This window comes from Neophocaena asiaeorientalis, unplaced genomic scaffold (assembly GCF_003031525.2).
Source record: "Neophocaena asiaeorientalis asiaeorientalis breed wild unplaced genomic scaffold, Neophocaena_asiaeorientalis_V1.1 scaffold62, whole genome shotgun sequence".
Lineage (NCBI taxonomy): Eukaryota > Metazoa > Chordata > Mammalia > Artiodactyla > Phocoenidae > Neophocaena > Neophocaena asiaeorientalis.
This window is the reverse complement of record NW_020175191.1, coordinates 1,013,476-1,037,343: the sequence shown is the minus strand read 5'-3', so window position 1 is coordinate 1,037,343 and position 23,868 is coordinate 1,013,476. Positions and strand designations below refer to the sequence as shown.

General features: G+C 35.7%; 1 protein-coding gene across 6 annotated transcripts in view; it reads left to right on the top strand.

The window, feature by feature from the left end:
• The window catches only part of ST7L (suppression of tumorigenicity 7 like), a 66,915-nt gene that overhangs the window by 30,897 nt on the left and 12,150 nt on the right, over positions 1-23,868 (top strand). For all 6 annotated transcript variants that reach the window (XR_003005882.1, XM_024764860.1, XM_024764861.1 and 3 more), the window contains 4 exons: positions 1,280-1,377; positions 1,811-1,925; positions 4,160-4,232; positions 5,165-5,267. Coding sequence is in view for 5 of the 6 variants with exons in the window: in XM_024764860.1 (XP_024620628.1) it covers positions 1,280-1,377; positions 1,811-1,925; positions 4,160-4,232; positions 5,165-5,267 (389 nt within the window). In the remaining variant the exon portion in view is untranslated. The remainder of the gene's footprint in view (positions 1-1,279; positions 1,378-1,810; positions 1,926-4,159; positions 4,233-5,164; positions 5,268-23,868) is intronic.

The window sequence follows — 23,868 nt, the reverse complement described above, 5'->3', positions numbered from 1 at the left end:
TCTGGTTATTGAGAGATGTGCTGCTCTGAAACTTAACAATAATTTATTTCATATGAGAATTGGGCTGGTCATTGGAGAAACACAACTCAAAAGTATTCAAGATTCAAGAGAACCTTCTAGTGATGATAAGTAGCTATTACCTTTATCCTCACCCTTACCCAAGCAATAGTAGAGGTATATCATTTGGTTTGCTCTTCAGACAGTATATATCTCCATATAGTGCCAGGGAGTGGCCCTTCAGCACAAAACCAGCCTTACACTTGATATTGACTATTTCTTTGGTTGTTTTTTCTCCATGATGTGTTTGAGACCATATGGGCCATAGCAGCTGAGGTCCTTTCTTTCCACTCTCAGGCATACTCTCCCAGTTGTGGTCGAGACACTTTTACCAAAGATATTAGAATCTGTAATGCTGCTGCTTCCTGCTATTTTGTGTGGCCAGAGGGCTTTAGTTTCATGATTTTGGCAGATAATGGGCAATAAATTGAAATATGTTTATATAATGCATTATCTCCTGGAGTTAAGTTCTAAATCTTTTGTTTGTGTAAATTAAAATTAGGATAATGTTTTCTCTCTAAACTAAATATTGATGTATATAGTATGTTTCGTTAATGCGTGTTGTTATAACACACAACTGTGGGAATATGTAATTTTGCAGTCTGGAACTAATGAAACATCTGTAAAAAAGTCATGCCATTTGTCCTTGTATAATCTCAGATATAGTTATGAGATAGTTCCAGAAATATTTGTTAGCCCTTTCTAGAAGTAGTTTTGTAGTTTGTTAGTTACTTGCTGTTGACCAAAAATTTATGCTAGCATGGAAATTTTGTTTTGAATATCTTTTGTTTGTCAGCTAAGATAATAGAGAATATTAAAATAGTAGATTATTTATGCAGAAACTTAATAATGTTATTTCTTCCTATTAATGTATGTCTTTCAATAGTAAAATCTACTTGCCAAGTATACACAAATTACTTTATATATACTGTACTCCGATTACTTAATGTTAGAGGCAAAAGTAATTCTCTCTATATATATTTTTTAAGCTTTTAATATAAAAAACTTCAAACATCTATAAAATTAGAGCAGTATAATGAACCTTCATTCATTGTTCATCACCCAAATTCAACTATTATTAATATTCTTCCATTCTGACACAATTTAATTTTAATTGAACCTCCCAAGGTAAGCAAATAAAATTAACAGGTAATATGTTAATGAAGTAGCAGGTCATAATATAAAAGTGATAGTTTGTGTCATTTGTTGTTTTTCTAAATAGGGAGAGATACCAATGTACTGGTGTATATTAAAAGAAGACTGGCAATGTGTGCAAGAAAATTAGGAAGAATAAGAGAAGCAGTAAAAATAATGAGAGATGTAAGTAAATTTGATGACTCAACCTTTATCTTTATTCCTTCAAAAACAGAATGTGTTTTAAGTTGCCAGTTAAGTTAATGCAGAATCACTATGTGTTTTCCTTTTTTTTTTTTTTTTAACATTGATTGATTGATTGATTGATTGGCCATGCTGCCCAGCTTGCGGGGTCTTAGTTCCTTGACCAGGGATTGAACCCCGGGCCCCAGCAGAGAAAGTGCCGAATCCTAACCACTGGACCGTCAAGAAATTCCCCAGAATCACTGTTTTTTTTAATTGATAGTTTTATAACAAGATATTTATTTAATATACATAGATTTCTTAGAGGTTGAGTCTCCACAGTTTTAAGAAACAAAAGAATTTCTACCTCAGTGAATTTGATTCAGCTCTGAGTTCCTTTTGTATAATTTTAATCTTTTTTCTTTTTAATATACAGTTGATGAAAGAATTTCCCCCTCTTACCATGTTGAACATCCATGAAAATCTCCTAGAATCACTTTTAGAATTACAGGCCTATGCAGATGTCCAAGCAGTTCTAGCAAAATATGATGGTGAGTGATAATTCTCTTAGTTAATAGCATGGTTAAAGTATTTTTTTTCTATTAAGTAATCATAAATGTGATCCTACTCTGGTATTTCTGTGATTTTCTCTTTGCATTCTTACCAGTCAGTATCTAGTATCTGTGGATATAAGTTGCTATTAAGTATCTTCTTTATCAGTACTTTTGGTAGCAAAAGTCTGCAAGGAGGAACTTTCCTTCTCTCAAGATATATTCATTTTTTTATTGAGCGCCTAATGTGAGTGAGGCGCTTGGAATACAGTGGTGAATAAGAAGACATGGACTTAGCCCTCATAGAATTTACCGTTTAGTGGAACATACAGACAAATGAATAGTAGTTATATTGAGGCATAGCGTGTTAGGTGGGGTAATAGAAAAGTATGGGGTGCTATGCACTTCATTTGTTTTGGAGTGGCAGGGAAGGCTAACAGAAGTTGCTTAGAGTATATATAAGAGTAACTCAGAATAACATTTTACGATGCTTTTTAGTTACAAAGTATAATTTATTATCTCATCTGATCCTTATAACAATCTTGTGAGGTGGTAGGACAAGTACAATATTTTTACTGTTTCCGGTTAGTAAATAAGAAAACTGGAGTAGAAGAAGGTTAAGTGATTGGGTAAGGTCTTCTAGCCAGTAAGTGGCAAGCTTGAACTTAAACTTAGGTATTCCATTTGTTTGTTTACTAGTCTCCCAACAGTAAGTAAGAAGTCAATATATGTTGGCTATTTTTATTATTATACGATAACAGTTCCAGTTTACCACAAATGGAGTTGGGAGAATTTTTGAGAAGCATAGCCTTTCTCCTCATTCTGAGTGAGGCATCAGCTTTTAACCCCAAGCTGGAAACATCCTAACTAGCATAATATTTCTGGTCATATCTTTCACTGTATTAGAACACATTTAAGTCACTTATTCACACTCTCCTGTTGTAAGCTCCTACCCATTAGCTTGGGAATCTCCATGACTTGGAAAGTTTGAAATTTGTTACACTTGGAAAGAGAAGTTTATTTCTTTTAAACATCTGGAATTCTTAGGAAGTGCTTTAGAGTAGTACAGGCTCATGGAGAAATTTGTGAGAAATTCTTTCCATATGTTACTTATCAGATGCATGGCCTGCTTATGATACTTATGATGAACAAGCTTAGGGACTGAATATGAAAAATCAGATAGGACCTATTCATTAAAAATAAAATAAAACTAGCAACTTGGATATGCTTCTGTGTTTTCAGTTATTTTTATGAGTCCCCAGTTTTTACCCTTCTAGAATCCTGAAAAAGTTAAAAGCAAGTTTACTTCTTTAGTTCTCCATTTGCTGGTATAACTCTGGAATCTGGAAAGAGAGTTCTGTAGTCTTACTCTGCCAATAACATTATTTTGGTCATTCTTTAAGAAAGAACTCATATAATTAATTTCATTGTAGTTCTTAATTTCTTTTTATTTTATAAAAAATCATCATTTAAGAAAATTTAGAAAATGCAAAAACACCGGAAGAAGAAAAAAATGAAAACCACCCATGATTATATCACCTGGACTTAACTACTATTAATTTTTTTTAACATTTATTTATTTAGGCTGTGCCGGGTCTTAGTCACGGCATGTGGGATCTGCATTGTGTCACGCAGGATCTTTAGTTGTGGCATGTGGGCCTCTTAGTTGCAGCATGTGCACTCTTAGTTGCGGCAAGCTTGTGGCATCTAGTTCCCCAACCAGGGATTGAACCCAGGCCCCCTGCATTGGGAGTGCGGAGTCTTACCCACTGGGCCACCAGGGAAGTCCCTGGTGGGACTTTATTATATGTGTTAATTTTTTTTTTTTTAATCTTAGTTTTTCTCTGTGAATAGGTGGAGTTTTTACATAGTTCTATCTATACAATGGCTTTTTCCTTGGATAGTATTATTATAAGCAGCTTCTTATAAGCATTTGTTGAGTACTTTTTACCATTGTATGAGGGCTTTCACAGACATGGTTTAATTTAATCTCTGCTAGAAAAGTACCATTTCTCTATTTTGGGAAAACTGAGGTTAAAGAAGTTGTGCTAGTTCAAGGATGCATAGCTGGTAAATAGTAGAATCAAGATTCAGACTCTGGTTTTCCAATTATATGTCCATGTGCTTTTACTACTATATTATATCCGTTGAATTAGAACTATGAATTATTCTTATTAGAAATTGTCTTAAGATATTTTTGTGATTCTTACCTAAATTAAAAATTATTATTATAGATATAAGCCTTCCAAAGTCAGCAGCCATCTGTTATACAGCAGCACTATTGAAGACAAGGACTGTTTCAGATAAGTAAGTAGTTATGAAAACTATAATAGTTTAGAAAGACTGCTAAACTCAATATTGTTTTTCATCCACTGACTTTAAACAATGCTTTTTTCCCCCCTACTTCCTGCTGAATAACCCTTGATCTTATGGGGCTTAGAAGCTTCTTACTATGTGTAGTGGAAAGAGCAAGGTTTTTAGAGCTAAGTAAACTTGGATTCAAATTCAAAGTCTACAGCATACCAGCTATGGAACTTTGGTCAAGTTAATGAGTTAGAGTTTCTTTGTTATCTGTAAAATGAGAATAATACTGTAGGGTGGTTGTGTGAGGATTATATGTGTTAAATGCCCAAAGCAATGGTAGATAGAAAGTATATCCAGTACATAGTAGCTATGACGGTAATGGTAAGATATGTGGTAGGGAAATAGGTTTCATGTTACCTGTTTTGAGATTATAATTCTGAGTTATTCTGATTTCCTTGTATTTTTGGCTGTCCTTAATGAATTTCTCTTTATTCCACAGGTAAGTTATTCATAAACCAACCAAATGGCAACTGCTTTCTTTCACCTTAGATTACTGTGGCTTGATATGAATTAGAATGGACTGTTCACAGTCTGTGAACAGTGAAAATTTGATAAGAATGTACTTCTATTTCATGAGATTCTCTAGATGTCCCTGTGTGGCATTTCTTATTTTATTACTTTGCCCAAAGTGTGCCTTTAATGGACTTCTGAAGGCTTTCTTCACCTTAACTTGAATATTTCCATTTCTTGTGCTGCCTTCCTTTATGTGTTGAACCAAAGGCTTTACTTTTATGTTTAGTAGCCATTTGGCTTTGACTTTAGCCATCACCAGAAACCTCTGATTTAGGGGGCTAGATTACGATCTCAGTTAATTAATTGATTAAAATACTTATTTATTTAAATATTTATTTCTTCATTTTGTGGTTTTCTTACAGATTTTCTCCAGAAACAGCCTCCAGAAGAGGGTTAAGCACAGCAGAAATTAATGCTGTGGAAGCAATTCATAGAGCTGTGGAATTTAATCCTCATGTTCCAAAAGTAAGAAACTTTATGATAGAAATACTACTTTTATTTAAGTTAATCAAATTGGTAACAGTGTATAGACCAAAGTTTGGGTCTCCATAATTTGAGGCAGAATTGTTTTAGTCTGCTTTATTTTGATGCTTAGTGTTTACCCTAAAGGGGATGTTAAAAAGAATTTAGAAAGGTGGATAGGAGCAGTATTTCAGTGTAGGCATTATAATTGCTGTCAAAATAAAATTTGATGTACAATATGTTCACTTAGCTGTTCCTTTTACTATGGTTATAGAGAAGAAATAAAATGGCTTGGTCCTAATAAAAGATCATTCATATTTCAGATCATTAAATCAAATATCCTGTTACTATAAAAGCTATTTACATCTAGACAGATGCTTTTGAATGAGGGCTGGGTAGACAAAGACTGAAGACAAATAGATTAAAATAATCAGTGTTAGGAAACAGATGTGAAAGTTCCCAGAAAAACTGCTGAGTTGATGTTTATTTAGTCCCAGATGAACTGTACTCATCTCATTTGTCTTAATATTGTACCCCTTGCAGACATACAGATCATTGGTTAATCTTTGTGTGTTATAACCCAAGATGAAATTTTGGATTTTAAAAACAATGCCCCAAGTTAGGGAGTATAGAGTATTCAAGAATATGCCTTTATTTAAAAGAGTAATTGTAACTGTTGATTCCAGTATAATATGTTAGTGGAATTTGGAAACTAGTAAACATTAAAGGATTAACCTCTAAAAAATAATCTCCAAGAAATGCAAGTTGTAAGTCTGTTAGAGTAAGTAAAGACAGAGTCAAGAATATTACTGAAATCTAAGGATGAGAGTCAACAAATATTTATGCCATTCTCTCATTAAGTGAAACTGGTCCCATAAATTTCAATAAAAATTTTAGTGTGAATTGTAATATATATACAGCAAAGTGTAAAAAACAGAGATGTGTGTCTTAATGACTTATTATAAAGCAAATGAGTGGAAACTACCACTGAGGTCAAGAAACAACATTGTCAGCCCCCAGAAACCCACCTGCCCTTTCCCAATTACTTCTTCCCTCCTGCCTAAACTTAACCACCATTCTGACATTAATTATGTTTATTAATTATGTTTTTCCTTCTTTTCTTATATTTTTAGTCTATACTTTTCCTTTATTGCTGGCTTTATAAAACAGGTTAAGGAATTGTCCCTCTTTTATCATTCTCTGGAATAATTTGTGTAAAAATTAGAATTATTTCTGCCTTCAGTGATTGGAAGAATTTGCTGATAAAGCTGTCTGATTTTGGATTTTTCTTTGTGAGAAGAATTTTCATTACAAATTTCATATCTTTAATAGTTTAATTACAAATTCAATTTTTTTAACCATTCCATAACTATTCACATTTCTTGTTTCTTCTTGTGTTAGCTTTTGGTAAGTTGTATTTTTCTAGGAATTTATTACATCAAAAATTTCAAATTTATTGGCATAAAGATTTCATAAAATCCTTTTATTAGCTTGTTAATATGTGCAGAATCAGTTGTAACATCCATTTTTTAATTCATAACACTGGCTACCTTTCTTTTTGCCCCTCTATTGGATTCCTCAGGGATTTATCAATTTTATTAGTCTTTGTGAAGAACCAGCCTCTGGCTTTGTTGATCTTCTCTACTGTTTGTTTTCTGGTTCATTCATTTCTGCTCTTTACAGCCTTCTTTCAACTTTCTTTGGCCCCATATTATTTTTTTTAATTCTTGTATCTTCTTTTTTTTTTAATTACTTATTTTTGGCTGTGTTGGGTCTTTGTTGCTGCATGTGGGTTTTCTCTAGTTTGGCGAGTGGGGGCTACTCTTCGTTGCGGTGTGCGGGCTTCTCATTGCAGTGGCTTCTCTTGTTGCAGAGCACAGGCTCTAGGTGCACGGGCTTCAGTAGCTGTGGCACATGGGCTCAGTAGTTGTGGCTCGCAGGCTCTAGAGCGCAGGCTCTAGAGCACAGGCTCAGTAGTTGTGGCACACGGGCTTAGTTGCTCTGTGGCATATGGGATCTTCCTGGACCAGGGCACAAACCTGTGTCCCCTGCTCTGGCAGGTGGATTCTTAACCACTGAACCACCAGGGAAGTCCCTCTTGTATCCTCTTATAAGGTATTTAACTCATTAATTTTTAATGTTTCTTCTTCTAACATATCCATTTAAGTCTATAAACCTCTCTCTAAGTACAATTTTAACTGCATACTATAGCATTATTTTTTTTATAATTTAGTTCAAAAATATTATCTAATTTCCACTATTCCTCTTTGATTTAGAGGTATATTTATTCCATTTAGATATGTATTTCTTAATTTTAAAACATATGAAAATTATCTTTTTATCAATGATTTCTGACGTAATTGCATTGTGGCCAGAGAACATACACTGTGTGATTTCACCCCTTTGAAACATTTTTTAATTCTTGAATTTCTATTTATTTTTCACATCTCTCGTATTATTTATAGGTTTGAATTCTCTGCCAAAAGTTTAAATATAATCTGTTATCTCTTTGAAAATAAAGTAGTTATCTTAAAGTCTTTCTCTGATAATCCCAATATCTAGAACGTCCCTGTTTCTGTTTTTAACATGTTTTTTTCTGCTGCATCATGTTCATATCGTCTTTTCTCTTATGCCTGATTTTCTTTCACTATGTGCCAGATACTTTATTTGAAAAATTGTAGAAATAGCTTAAAATCTCAGATAATATTATATCCCTTCATAGAGGATTTTCCTTGCCCTTAGATGCCTGGAAGAAGCATTGGTAGGACAGGATCACCTTAATTCAGTTTCAAGGATTGAAATTTTCTGGTCTACCCGGATGACTTGAAACTGGACTGCAGTCCATGAAAGTTTCAGTTTATTTCTGGTTCACCCTTATTCCTAAGATGCAGCTTTCAGAGTCCCAGTCCAATCCTGAGGGTTTTGCCAGGCTCTCACTCTTGACAGGACTTGGACTTCAACTTTTGTTCCAGTAGCCTTATGAAACTGGCAAAAATACTGAACAGCCTCCTAGCTATCTTTTCCAGAATTGTCAAATGTCCCTATAGTGAAAGAAGCCCCAGGTGTGGCTTACTTCTCTGCTCTCTGCCATCTTTAGACTGTGGCCTGGTAATTCTCTACCCTTTGTTAATTATCTGTATTTAATTCAATTTTTAAAAATCGACAGCTTTTCTAGCTGTCTGGGAGGGTTCATCTGAGTTACCCAGTCTTCCATTACTGGAAGCAGAGGTCTAAAAATACTTGTATATGAAATGCTCTGCTCTCTCTTGCTGCAGAGTGGTTAAGAGAATGGATTCAGCAACTAAACTGCCTACATTTGAATTCTGGCTCCACTACTTCTATTACCTTGGACAAGTTACTTAACTTCTCTAGACTTGAGTTTCCTCATGTGTAAGCTGGGGATAATATTCCCTACCTCTTAGAGTTGTTATTAAGATTAAATGAGTGCATATCTTTAAAGTGCTTAGAAGAGTACCTAACACGTAGTAAGCTTTACAGAAGTGGTTGTTATTGTTAGTACCCAGGATGGGGTGGAAATCTGTTCCTTGTGTGAGAAGATAAGCAGCAGTTATTAATCAGAACTATTCAAATTAAATACACCATTGATATCTAAAAAATTTATTTAATTCCCACTCAAAATAACAAAATCGGGATTGTCTGTTCCCTGTGGTTGTTCTTTTCTGCTTTAAAAACCCTCTTACGTAAAATGTATTCTCAGCAGTAATATCCTTTCATGTGTTTGTTGGCAATCTGTATATCTTCTTTGGAGAAATGTCTATTTTTGGATTGGGTTGCTTGTTTTTTTTGATATTGAGCTGCATGAGCTGCTTGTGTATTTTGAAGATTAGTCCTTTGTCAGTTTCAGCAGTAACAATTCTGATGGTGTACATTGTGCATTGGTTTTCAAAACTACTGCCAGAGCCACAATGGGTGAGGGGAGGGTAGCGGAAATCCCAGGCATTGCCCAAATTATAAAATTAAATTGTTGGATATGTAATATATATTAACCTTCATATTGAATCTGTCTAAATAATCTGTGATGCTTTTAGTGATGCTTCTTTTGAGTTTAAAAACCTACACACACATATAGTGAAATACTCCAAAATACTTCTGAGAGAAATTAAAGAAGACCTAAATAAATGGAGATATATACCATGTTTGTGGATTAGAAGACTAATTATTGTTAAGATCTCTCCAAATTGATCTGTAGATTAAATGCAGTTCCTATTAAAATCATAGTAGACTTGTTTGTAAAAACTGACAAGCTTGGGCTTCCCTGGTGGCGCAGTGGTTGAGAGTCCGCCTGCCAATGCAGGGGACACAAGTTCATGCCCCGGTCCGGGAAGATCCCACATGCCGCAGAGTGGCTGGGCCTGTGAGCCATGGCCGCTGAGCCTGTGCGTCTGGAGCCTGTGCTCCACAACGGCAGAGGCCACAACAATGAGAGGCCCACGTACCACAAAAAAAAAAACCCAAAAAACAAAACAAAAAAACTGACAAGCTCATTCTAAAATTTATATGGAAATGCAAAGGATCTAGAATAGCCAAAACCGTTTTGAGAAAGAACAGTAAGGTTAGAGGGACTTATACTACCCAATTTCAAGACATTTTTAAAGCTACGGTAATTAAGATAATATAATATTGGCATGAAGGTTGAAATGTAGATCAGCGAAAGACAATAGAGAATCCTGAAATAAACTCACATAATTTTGGTCAGTTGACTTTCAACAAGAGTTCCAATGCAATTCAATGGGGAAAGGATAATCTTTTCAACAAATGGTGCTGGGAAAATCAGGCATCTATATGAAAAACAAACAAACAACCTAGACCCTCTCCTCATGCCAAATAAAAAATTAACTCAAAATGGATCAGAGATCTAAATGTAAGAGGTAAAATTATAAAAATTCTAGAAGGAAACAGAACTTGAGTTAGGCAAAGATTTCTTCAAAAGCATGATCAATAAAAAAAAAAACTGATAGATTGGACTTCTTAAAATGTTTGCTCTTCAAAAGTTATCATTAACAAAATGGAAAGATAAGCCAAATGACTGCAGGTCATTTATCTCTTAAAGTTTGGTATCCAGAACTTATAAAGAACTTTTATAACTCAGTAATAATAGGACAAACAACTCAATTAAAACATGGACAAAGGACTTGAATAGTCACTTCATCAAAGAAGGTTTATGAATTAGCTATCAAAGAAGGCACATGAAAAGATACTCAGCATCATTAGTCATTGGGAAAACACAAATTAGAACCACAGTGTGATACTACTTTATATCCACTAGAATGGCTATACTCACATAGACTTACAATATCAGGTGTTGGCAAGAATGTAGAGAAAATGCATATATTGCTCCCAGGCATTAAAATAGTATAGCTACTTTGGAAAACAGTTGTGTAGTTAAACATATACTTACCATATGATCCATCAATTCCATTCCTAGATATTTACCCAAGAGCAATGAAAACATATGCCTATACAAAGACTTGTATGAAAGTGTTCATAGCAATATTATTCACAATAGCAAAAAATTTGAAACAGTCCAAAGATAGGTGAATGAATAAATAAATGGTGATATATCCACATAATGGAACACTTCTTAGCACTAAAAAGGAACGAAGTATAAGTACATGCAACAACATAAATGAACCTCAAATACTTTATGCCAAGTGCAAGAAACAAGACACAAAAGACAATATATTGGGGACTTCCTTGGTGGCACAGTGGTTAAGAATCCGCCTGCCAATGCAGGGGATATGGTTTTGAGCCCTGGTCCGGGAAGATCCCACATGCCGCGGAGCAACTAAACCCGTGTGCCACAACTACTGAGCCTGCGCTCTAGAGCCTGTGAGCCACAACTACTGAAGTCCGTGTGCCTAGAGCCCATGCTCTGCAACAAAGAGAAGCCACTGCAATGTGAAGCCTGCGCACTGCAACAAAGCATAGCCCCAGCTTGCCACTAGAGAAAGCCCACGTGCAGCAACGAAGACCCAACACAGCCAAAAATTAAATTAAAAAAAAAAAAGACAACATATTGGGGACTGCCCTAGTGGCGCAGTGGTTAAGACTCTGTGCTCCCAATGCAGGGGGCCCAGGTTCAATCCCTGGCCAGGGAACTAGATCCCATACGCATGCTGCAACTAAGAGTTTGCATGCCACAACTAAGGAGCCGGCAAGTCGCAACTAAGGAGCCCACCTGATGCAACTAAAGGAGCCCACCTGCCACAACTAAGACCTGGCACAACCAAATAACTAAATAAATATTAAAAAAAATAAATTATCATCAATACTTACAGTTGAGCCAAGGAGTGTATTATATTTCCTTAAAAAAAAAAGACAGCATATTGTATGATTCCATTTATATGAAATTTATGAAATAGGTAAAACTATAGACACAAAAGGCAGATCAGTGGTTCCCTGGGGCTGTGGGTAGGAGTGGAGATTGACTTCAAACAGGCATGAGGGAACTTTTTATGGTGGTGGTTGCACAACTGTATAAATTTAGTAAAAATCATTGAACTGTATACTTAAAATGGTAAATTTTGTGATATATAAAGTATATGTCAGTAAAACTGTAGAATATGTTATTTAATTAAATATAAATATACATTTAATAAGTATGTAATATGTATATACTGCAATATTTGAAAATCATTTTTAGCCCTAGTAAAGCCTTGCCTGAAAAAAAATCATTTTTATTTATAGGTAGAAATTTGTATATTTTTTCCCCTTACCTAAATATCAAAACCAGTTGACAGTTCAACTCTATCAGAATATCCAACTGAGTAGAATGGCTCCGTAACCTTACGTTATTGTTTGTGGATAGGCAGTTTAAGCTGGGTGTTACCAAACAGGATAAAAATTAAGGTTTTAGGGGGGAAATTTTATGCTCCAACAATTTGGATAATATCCCACTTAAATAACATTAGTGTTATATGAATTGGAAGAGCGCTGGAATTTGTGGCTGTTTTTGCAAGTGATGAAGTAGGTACAGATATTCTCTCCCCCTCTCTCTTCTATTATAGTCTCTGTGATTCTCTCCGCTGGAGCCAGCAAACATAAAGGGCTTTAGGAGTTTTCTTCCTCAGACTTCAACAATGTGTCATGATAACTTACTTAACCTAATGAACAGTGACACTTAAATATATATATATATTTAAATCTTCTTTTATTCTTATAAATTTATTTTGCAAATTTTCAAATGTTCTATGAATCTTACCAGTAAAATGACAAATTGTAAAGCTGTTTTAGCAGGAACTATTTTGGCTACTTTCCACATAACTACAACAGAAATGGCTGTAGGTCTAGAGTTGTGCAATTTGTTAAAGCTGGAAGCCATTAGAAGTGCAGTAGAAAAAGATCACATAAATCTCTTCAGGCTATGAATTTGCTTTAGATGTTTCATCAGTATTGATTGCTTTTACAGATTTTTTTAATCTACTGAATGAATTCAGTATACAGTAACTGTGATAGTAATAGTAAAAAAATTAGAACAGCATGTTTTCATGATTTTTGACTTGTTCTTCATTACCTAGGTATGGCTTTGGTTCAATAAACATTTTGTTTTAGTCACCAAACAAGAAAAAGATTATGTATCTTTCAGCTACTATAGAAATTGTTGGTTTTTAAAATTTTACGGTAGAAAATATTTCATACTTTTTAAATATTCCATAGCATCCTGTTTCAGTCATTCTTGTGTCTCACATTTTTTTATTATCCAACCATCAAGAAGTATTTTTTAATTAAAATAATTCATATACAATATAATTCACCCTTTTAAAGTATACAATTGAATGGTTTTTAGTATATTCACAAGGTTGTGTAATTATCACCACTCTCTGATTCTAGAACATTTTTATTACCCCCAAAAGAAACCCTGTAGCTATTAGCAGTCACTCCCCATTCCTTCCTCCCCAAATCCATGACAACACAGATCTACCTTCTGTCTCTGTAGATTTAGAATTATATTATGTGGCCTTTTCACTTAGCATAAGGTAGCAGGTATCAATACTTCCTTTCTTTTTATGGCTGAGTAGTAATCCATTGTATGGATATACCACATTTTGTTTATCCATTCATCAGGTGATGGGCATTTGGGTTGGTTCCACTTTTTGGCTATTATGAATAATGCTGGTGTGAATATTCATGTGCAAGCTTTTGTGTGGACACATGGTTTCACTTCTCTTGGGTATATGCCTAGGAGTGGAATTGATGGATCATATGGTAATTCTCTATGCTTAACTTATTGAGAGACTGCCAAGCTTTTTCAAAGTTGGCTGTGCTATTTTACATTCCCAATGTAAAAAATTCCCAAAAATTTACAGCAATTTTTGAGGGTTACAATTTCTGTACATCTGTGCCAACAGTTGTTATTGTCTGTGTTTTGACTATAGTTGTCCTAGTAGGTGTGAAGTGGCATCTCATGATTTTGATTTGCATTTCCTAATGACTAATGATGTTGAACATCTTTTTTTTTTTTTTTTTTTTTTTTTGCGGTACGCGGGCTTCTCACTGTTGCGGCCTCTCCCGTTGCAGAGCACAGGGTCCGGACGCGCAGGCCCAGCGGCCATGGCTCACGGGCCCAGCCGCTCCGCGGCATGTGGGATCCTCCCGGACGGGGAACGAACCCGCGTCCCCTGCATTGGCAGGTGGACTCTCAACCGTTGCGCCGCCAGGGAAGCCCCTGAACATCTTTTAATGTGGTTATTGGCCATTTGTATATCTTCTTTTTTTATATTTTTTAAAATAATTTTTATTGAGTATAGTTGATTTACAATGTTGTTAGTTTCAGGTGCACAGTAAAGTGAATCAGTTTTACATATCTCCACTTTTTTTTAGATTATTTTCCCATATAGACCATTACAGAGTATTGAGTAGAGTTCGCTGTGCTATACAGTAGGTACTTATTAGGTATTTATTTTATATATAGTAGTGTATATATCTCAATCCCAATCTCCCAGTTTGTCCCTCCCCCCCGTTCCCCCCTGGAAACCATAAGTTTGTTTTCTACGTCTGTGACTATTTCTGTTTTGTAAATAAGTTCATTTGTACCAATTTTTTTTTAGATTCCACATATAAGCGATATTATATGATATTTGTCTTTCTCTGTCTTACTTCACTCAGTATGACAATCTCTTGGTCAATCCATGTTGCTGCAAATGGCATTATTTCATTTTTTTCTATGACTGAATAATATTCCATTGTGTATATATACCACATCTTCTTTATCCATTCATCTCTCAGTGGACATTTAGGTTGCTTCCATGTCTTGGCTATTGTAAATGGTGCCGCAATGAACGTTGGGGTGCATGGATCTTTTCTAATTATGGTTTTCTCTGGATATATGCCCAGGAGTGGGATTGTATATCTTCTTTGGATAAATATCCAAGTCCTTTGCACATTTTAAAATTCATCTTTTTATTATAAAAAGTATTCTTTAACATTATTATTATAGTAAGCCATTGACATTCTTGATTAATATGGTCCAAAACCATTGTGAATCTCCATGGGTTGAGAAATACCAGTATAACATATAATTTTACTCCTGAAATGAGAACATGAGGATGGGCCGTGAACCTTGCTGAGATATGGATGCTGAAGATTCAACTAGGGTTATTCATTTGGTAAGTTACTCACATGTGTGTACAAGCCTCAGAGCACAAATGATTGAAATTTGTTCCTTAGCAAAATTATGGCTTTATAAATCATGGATGTTTAGAGATAGCACAGATGATTGAAATCGTAAATATTAAATCCAAAAATATCCATGATTTACTATAGATGTAATTGTTCTTAGTATGACACTTTACACATCAGTTAGAATAGTATTATCTAACTTTAATTTAGGATCCAGCAGTAGCTTGCTGCAATATTTCATTGAAGGTTTTTTTTATTAGCATACTACCACCAAATTCTTCTAAATTTTATTATTATTAGATTTAAATTTGAGATACTTGCTTTAAAAACAAAATCACAGAATAGAAAGTCCAGAAATATATCTATATGTATTTTGTCATTTGGTTTTTGACAAAAGTACCAATGCAGTTCAGTGGGGAAAGGAAACTCTTTTCAACAAATGGTGCTGGAACATCTAGATGTCTGAATGGGGGGAAAATCATGAAATATTCTCATAGCATACATAAACATTAATTTGAGATGGATCATTTACCTAAATGTAAGAGCTAAAACTATACATCTAGAAGAAAACATCTAAGAATATCTTTGAAATTTTGGGGTAGACAGAGATTTCCTAGGACACAATAGGCACTTAACTGTAAGAGAAAAAATTCTAAATTGGCCTTTTCAAAAATTTAAAATTCTTCTCACTGATGACAGTGTTAAGAAAAATGAAAAGGCAGGAAATTCCCCAACCGCCCAGTGGTTAGGACTCCGTGCTTTCACTGCCGTGGGCACAGGTTCAATCCCTGGTTGGGGAACTAAGATCCTGCAAGCTGTGCGGTGTGGCAAAAATAAATAAATAAAAAAAAATAAAATCATCATCATTTAAAAAAAAATGAAAAGGCAAACCACAAATAGGAAAAAAAATATTTCCAGTTTGTTTGTTTGGCAAACGACTCAAATCCAGAATATATAAGTATAAAATGACAACTTTAATGTAAAACATGGTCAAAAGCCTTGAACAGATACTTCAGAAAAGAAGATATTGGAATGTCCAATAAACACATAAAGAGGTGCTCACCATTGTTGGTTATCAAGGAAATGCATTATAAAATTACAAGGTATCATGCCTATCAGAATGGCTGTAATTAAAAATACTGATAAAATATTGGTAAGAATGTAGAACATTTAGAACTCTAGTACATTGCTGCTAATAGTATATAAAATGATACAACCACTTTGTCAATTTCTTATAAAATTAAACATATACCTCGCCCTATGACCCAGTTCTACTCCAAGGTGTACATCCAAGAGAAAAAAATTTAGCAATAAAAAGAAAAGAGCTACTGGTACAGCAAAACATGGATGAATCTTAGAAATATAGCGTCCAAAAGAATATATACTGAATGATTCCATTTATGTGATATTCAAGAAAAGGCAAAAGTGATCTATTGTGGTAGAAATTAGAGCGGTGGTTGCCTCAGGTGGTCAGGATAGAGGTATTAACTGGAAAGGAGAACTTTCTGGGGTGATGGTGTTGCTTGTCTACTTTCTTTCTTTTTTTTAATTTATTTCTGGCTGTGTCAGGTCTTAGTTGTGGCACTCAGGATCTTTCATTGCAGCACTTGGTCTTCTCTCTAGTTGTGGTGCACGGGTTCCAGAGCGTGCGGGATCTGTAGTTGTGGCACTCGGACTCAGTATTTGAAGCTCGCGGGCTTAGTTGCCCTGCGGCATGTGGGATCTTAGTTCCCTGACCAGGGATCAAACCCGCATCCCCTGCACTGGAAGGAGGATTCTTAACCGCTGGACCACCAGGGAAGTCTCTTGTTAAAACTCATTGAACTGAATACTTAAGACCCGTGCATTTTACTGTTTTTAAATTATACCTCAATAAAAAAGAATCTGCCTCAACGTGGAAAGCACTGTCAAGGTATCATGCCTCCTGATTAAATGAGATGATATATGTGAAGTTCTCAACACAATGTCTGAGTGTCAGGCAACAGCATTGATTATTATGGCCATCACTGCTTTATTATACTCTGTTACCATTTTCTCCTCCTGTTTAAGCTGTTCCAGCGTGTCCTCTTTCCTTGTAAATATTAGTTTAGTGCTTTAGAGTGTATAAGATTTGGGGGATTCCTTTGTTGAGATGGGGTGAAGGTGAAGATGGTTAGGTGAGACAGTTAGGAATTAACTTATTTGAATTACTTAATACCCTGAGGACAGTTTATGTCTTCCAGAAGAAGCCCTTGAGGGAAGAGTGACGTAGAACATTTAAAAACAAAACAAAACCTTGTTTAATAAATCTCTGCAACTTGAGTACATGTTTAGGAATATGCTATCTGTGGCTTTTTAAGATTATTCTTATTTTACAATAAAACTGGTTTTGGTATTGTGCTGCTAAGAAAGTAGACCATGCCAGGAGGCCTTTACAAGTGCAAGGGGAATTTTAAAAATAAATGGATACATAAAAGGTAAAATCCATTCTGGCTGATCAGAAATTGAAGCCCGTAGGATGTTATGAGTCCCATCCATTAGAGAAGGTACTAGGTCTTTAGCAGCGGGCTTACATTTCTTTTGGCCAGACTACTTATATTATAGCAGCATAAGTAAAAGATGAGGGAGATGGGCACTCAGTTGAGATTCTGAGTGGCATAGCGGGACTACAGGGAGAAAAGGGAAGTAGTGTTAAATCTGTGACCCGTACTTAGAGCACAGTGAGGCCTTTGCGTTTCCATTATATTGTACTGTGGCCCAGGTGGAAGGGTTGAGATATGAAATGCTTATCTCTTGAGATGCTGCTCTGTAGGATGATCTGGAAAGTCATTTTCCTGAAGCACATGCCCTGTTTAGCCTCCCATCCCTCTCCTTTTAATATAAGATCACTTTCCCTTTGCTCCTGAGGCTGCTAGGTAGTATCATGTTTTCTTTCAGTTTATTCATACAGCAGTTGTTTACTTTCTATCTGGGAACTTTCTTTAGTCTCCCTTATAATACACCTCCATGTGGAATCTTTGCATTCAGCCTGCCTGTCCAATCTCATAGAATGTGCACTGAGAAAACTAATTGGAGAGATAAATTGGTCTTGATGTGCATGACTGATCAAGAGCAAAGTACCTTAATTTCAGATGCCTTCAGAGAGATTTTTCTTTAACCTCTGCTTTTAAGAGGAAGATTATTAAAGCATTATCGTTACTTCAGGTCAGAATTATATTGCTTTTGGTCAAAAGCTGTTGTAAGATTTGCAAAGTAATAGAAACAAAGTAATCTAGAGATAAATTATAAAGATCAAAGCAATTCAAAATTAAAGTGAATTTGAGCGTAAGCATAGGTATGGATTTAGAGTTATAAAAGATACCACCAGGCCATACATCATTATGTCTTTTTAACTATAGCTTCCAAAGTAGCTTTAATTTTTAATATTTTTAGTGAAAAGCAAGAGACTTTGAGTAATTATTTGAGTATATTGTCCATAGTTGAATACTAGTTAAAATTGGCCCACGCAATTTCCAGATATAACAAGAAGATGATTTGGAGGTAATATGGAAGGTCCTGCAGCACATACTAGGTACCAGCCTTGGTTTATGTCTTTAACCATATTTTATTTGCCAGTTATTTCCAAATATGTTAACTCTGGCTTCCTTCCTTGTCTTTAGATTTGCATTTCTATCTAGTTGTGGAAATTTTTACCTGGGTATCTAATAAGTACTTCAGACACTTTAATGTGTCTCAAACTGATTTTTTTTTAATTTATTTTTTAGTCTCTTCTCCAGCTTGCCTCTCCTTCCTTATTTCTGTATTCTGACTTACGGCTTTATTATTTTCTTCTGTAATTAACCTTTACTCTGCTCTTTCCAAATTACCAACTCGTATTATGACCTTTGAAATCTCTTTCAGATCTAGCCATCTTCTCCATCCCCACTGTCACTGCTCATTGTGCACCTGCACTACCTTTTTTTTTTTTTTTTTTTTTTTTTGCGGTACGCGGGCCTCTCACTGTTGTGGCCTCTCCCGTTCCGGAGCACAGGCTCCGGACGCGCAGGCTCAGCGGCCATGGCTCACGGCCCAGCCTCTCCACAGCATGTGGGATCTTCCCGGACCGGGGCACGAACCCGTGTCCCCTGCATCGGCAGGCGGACTCTCAACCACTGCGCCACCAGGGAAGCCCTATTCTTTTAAAAATTATTATTGTTATAAAAGTAATGAATGCTTTAAAAAAAAATTCAGACCCTTTAGAAGTTTATAAAGTAAAAAATCCCCTGTTTCTTCTCTCCCAATTCTACTTCTCTCACGTAACCACTGTTTCTGTTTGGTGTATATATTGCCAGACATTTTCTGTGCATTTTTAAACATACAGATATGTATGTGTAGAAATACAGTAATCTCAAATACTCTACCATCTTTTGTTTGGACCATTAAAACAGATTCCTCAGTGGTCTCCCTGCCATCAAACCCTCTCTACTCTGGCCATTGCCAGAGTTATCCACCTAAATAGCAAATCTTACTCTGCCTAAAGGGCTCTGCTTGTTCCCTATTGCCTATACGATAAGAACCAACCCCGTAGTATTGCGTGTATAGAAACCCGTCATAGTCTGGGCCCAGTATCTGTCTCCAGCCTCGCTCCTCACCACTTCTGCCTTGTTCCTTACCTCCAGTGCTACTATTCCCTGGATTGGCCAGGTGTCATTATGACTCCCTACCATTGTACATATGCTCAGTCTCTTCTCTACCTGGCAAGTTTCTACTCATTCTTCAAGATCCTGCTCATCTGTTGCCTCCTTTGTAGAGGTGTCTTTCCCACTTTTCCCAAGCAGAGATAATGGCTCTTTCTTCTGTTTCTTTAGTACCTTAATCATCTTTTTTTTTTTTCTTTTGGTCTGTTTCTATGTCTCTCCCTTAGTTATTGGTGAGCTTTTTAAAAAGCAGGACTCTTGTCTTAGCATCATTTTATGTCTGATATTCTACTTAGCACATAACAGGCATTCAATAAATGTTTGGTAAATAAACATGTTTGTAATTTAGATCTGCATTACTATAAAGACCTATCTGAGGTAAAGAAAATAAAATTTTAGATCCCATCAAATTTTTAAGCCATTTAATATTTTGTGAGTTTTGCTACATTATGTCACTTTGGGCCTTTTAAGGACAGTAGTACAATTTCAGCATGACGTTATTTCTTTTTTATTTAATTTTTTTTTTTTTTTTTTTGGCGGTATGCGGGCCTGTCACTGTTGTGGCCTCTCCCCTTGCGGAGCACAGGCTCCGGACGTGCAGGCTCAGCGGCCATGGCTCACGGGCCCAGCCGCTCCGCGGCATGTGGGATCCTCCTGGACCGGGGCACGAACCCGCATCCCCTGCATCAGCAGGCGGACTCTCAACCACTGCGCCACCAGGGAAGCCCATGACGTTATTTCTTAACTGATAAAAGAACTCAGCTTTTAATGGAATACTGTACTATATTTTAAATGAGTTAGATCTATATAGAGATGGGAAGAGATATACAAGATATATTGTGAAGTAAAAAGTGAGTTGCGGGGCTTCCCTGGTGGCGCAGTGGTTGGGAGTCCGCCTGCCGATGCAGGGGACACGGGTTCGTGCCCCGGTCCGGGAGGATCGCACATGCGGCGGAGCGGCTGTGCCCATGGGCCGTGGCCGCTGAGCCTGCGCGTCCGGAGCCTTGCTCCGCAGCGGGAGAGGCCACAGCAGTGAGAGGCCCGCGTACCGCAAGGAAAAAAAAAAAAAAAAGTGAGTTGCGTAACAGTTTGATACTATATTTAAGAAAAGTAGAATCAGTATATTATGCTTAAAAAAAAGAAATCCAGACAAACATAAATCAGATTATTATCTTTATTTCCTTTTTTCTTTTATTCTCCAATCTTGTAATAGATTCTTTTCTGTGTAACTCTGTAATGTTTGCATTTTTGTACTGTGAGCATGTACTTCTATAAGCAAAAAAAAAAAAGAGACCAAAACAAAACAAATTACCCGTCAGTTTTTAACCTTTCATATTCTTCTTCCTACAGAATTAAAGTCTTGATAGCTGAATTTTTTTGTTTTCATTTTGTTTTGTTTTTAGTTTGCCCAGAAAGTTAGAAAATATCTTTAAGTAAAACTGAAATACTTAAAGGTATGAGTTTGAAGACATTTTAAGCTATATATATCAGATCCAGTCAGTTAATTATTTTAGGACCTGCTTTGGATAGTGTAATATACTAGGTGCTGAAGTAGAATATGAAGGTTATGGTTTCTATTGTGTAGTGACTACACCTTATTCTGGGTAGCAGAAATTCTTGAGTAGCACTTTGTGGAGGAGATAAAGTGAGTAATAATCCTATAATTACATATTTTAAGTATATTTTCTTTTTTTTTGTCTTTTTAATTTATTTTATTTTTGGCTGCATTGGGTCTTCGTTGCTGCCCGCGGGCTTTCTCTAGTTGACATGAGCAGGGGCTGCTCCCCATTGCGGTGCATAGGCTTCTCATTGCGGTGGCTTCTCTTGTTGCGGAGCACGGGCTCTAGGCACGTGGGCTTCAGTAATTGTGGCGCTCTGGCTCAGCAGTTGTGACTTGCGGGCTTTAGAGCACAGGCTCAGTAGTTGTGGCACACGGGCTTAGTTGCTCTGCAGCATGTGGGATCCGCTCGAACCTGTGTCCCCTGCGCTGGCAGGCGGATTCTCAACCACTGTGCCACCAGGGAAGTCCCTAAGTATATTTTCTTTAAACTGAAAGTTTTTCTTTATATTTTGAGGGTGAAATTTTATTTCACTGTCCTATTTCAGAAACTGAAAAATAAGAATTTCTTTGAAGTCAAATTGTAGAGGACATTTGCTGGTAGGTAAGACATGATAATAAAAAATAAGGTAGCATAAGGAAACAATTTTTTAATGATTAAATAGTGAAGATTTTTAATATAAAATCCTGAAGTATTATTTCCTAATAAATGTACCGTATCTGATTCTGAATTGTCACTTAGATTATTACTCAGTGAAAGTATAGATATATAGTTGCTATTAACAGAAGTATTTTTAGATATATTAAGTTGATACTTTTTATAAGTTTTACTCAATAATTATTAACTTAATATCTTTGCTTACCATTTGCTAAGTGGCTACCAAGATACGGTTTAGTCTAAAGCTTCAGGGTTCTAAAACACATTGAAAATAATTTGAGATGTTTTTATCTGTAAAATAAAACAGAACTCTAATCGAAAGGACTTGGTTTAAGTATTAAACCTCTCTGAAAATAAGATATTCTTTTTATGATGGAGATTCCACTGTGTTTGCTTCATTTTCTTTGCTTCCCACTGAAGAAGCTCTTAGTGCACTTGCAAAGAGCATAAAGAGTCGTGTCAGAGGTCAGCTATTTGAGTCCATTTTCCCACAGTCGCCTGGTGCGAGTGATCTTTTACTGTGTTTTAAAAAATGGGCAAGGATTAAAGAGGATTAGAAAGAATATTACCCTCCTGAATATAGGCCCAAGGCACTAAGGGTAGAGAACCCAGCCAGGCAGCAAATGGGCTTTGCTTGACCAGGACACAACCTCTGCTGCATTCCTTTAAGAAACTGAATGGGAAATGTTAAGTCCCCAAACTGGATTAGTAAATAATCTCATAGCTTGTGACATCTGCTAAAATAAATTGATAAGCAGACTGCATTCTTACACTTTGAGGAGAGAGCTAGAGACATCAAGACTAAGAGTAATTATTCTTTTTGTCTTTTTGCTTTTTAATTTCACCTTTATTGGGGTATAGGAATAAGAGTAATTCAAGATGAGCATTAAGCTCAGTAAGTGTTGGAAAGGCATATTCCATAAACAAAAAAGAAAAATTACTTTAGATGTATTAATACCATGAGTACATATGTATTGATTAATAACCTAAGGCTTAAAATTTAAAACCACTTCAATTATTTTTAGAATTCTTCCTGTTTGTAGTAGTTTTACAAAGTGTTTCACACATTCAACTGTTTAATTCATGTTGTTTATCTTATTAGCTTGTGTAACGACCTGAGGAACTTAGAATTTGAAATGTGAGAATATGTCTTTTAAGACACCTTTGGAATGTTTCTCTTTTTATATCTTATAATAGATGTTAATGTGGTTTGGACCATATGACACATAATTTGGTATCAAATTATTGAAACCCAAAGAGGTTGTTTCACACCTAGTCTAGTAGGGGAGGTGTACTCTGGCCTCAGTCTTTGGAAGAAGTAGTTAGCTAACTAAATATTTTTTAAAAGATTTTGTTTTAAGTTGACCACTTTAATAGTAAAGATGATGTACAAGTGTAATTTTGCATCTTTCTTCATGTAATTAGTATATTTGATTAGTGCAGTAACTGATTATGCTGCTTTTGTTATGGATTATAATATTAAGGCAAGTATTTTCTTCAAGAGTTTAGAATTTAATTTCATATGTGAATGAGAATTGATAGGTCATAACTTCTTTAACAGGCACACTCACTCATCTTGCAGTATGCTCTCAAGTCTCAAGAGTTAAAATTGTTCAAGTTGTCCCTGTACATTGAATATGTCCTCCTATTCTTCTCCCCACCATACCCCCCAACCTGCTCATCCACATTCCACCTGTCTTTATATATCAGCTCAAATCCCAAATTCTATCAAGTGGTTTAAATCATAATTCATACCTCTTAAACATAGAATTACCATATAGCCTAGCAATTCCACTCCTAGGTAACCCAAGAGAGATGAAAACATTTGTTCACATGAAAATTCATACACAAATGTTTATTGCGGCATTATTCATGATAGCCAAAAGGTGAAAACCAAATGTCCATCAAATGATGAATGGATAAACAACTGTGGTCTGTCCATACAATAGAATATTATTCAGCCACAAAAAAGAATGGGGTACTGATACATGCTACAACATGGGTTGTAATAAACCAGTCACAAAAGACCCTATATTATGTGATTCTGTTTGTATGAAATATTTGGAATAGGCAAATCTATAGAGACAGAGAGTA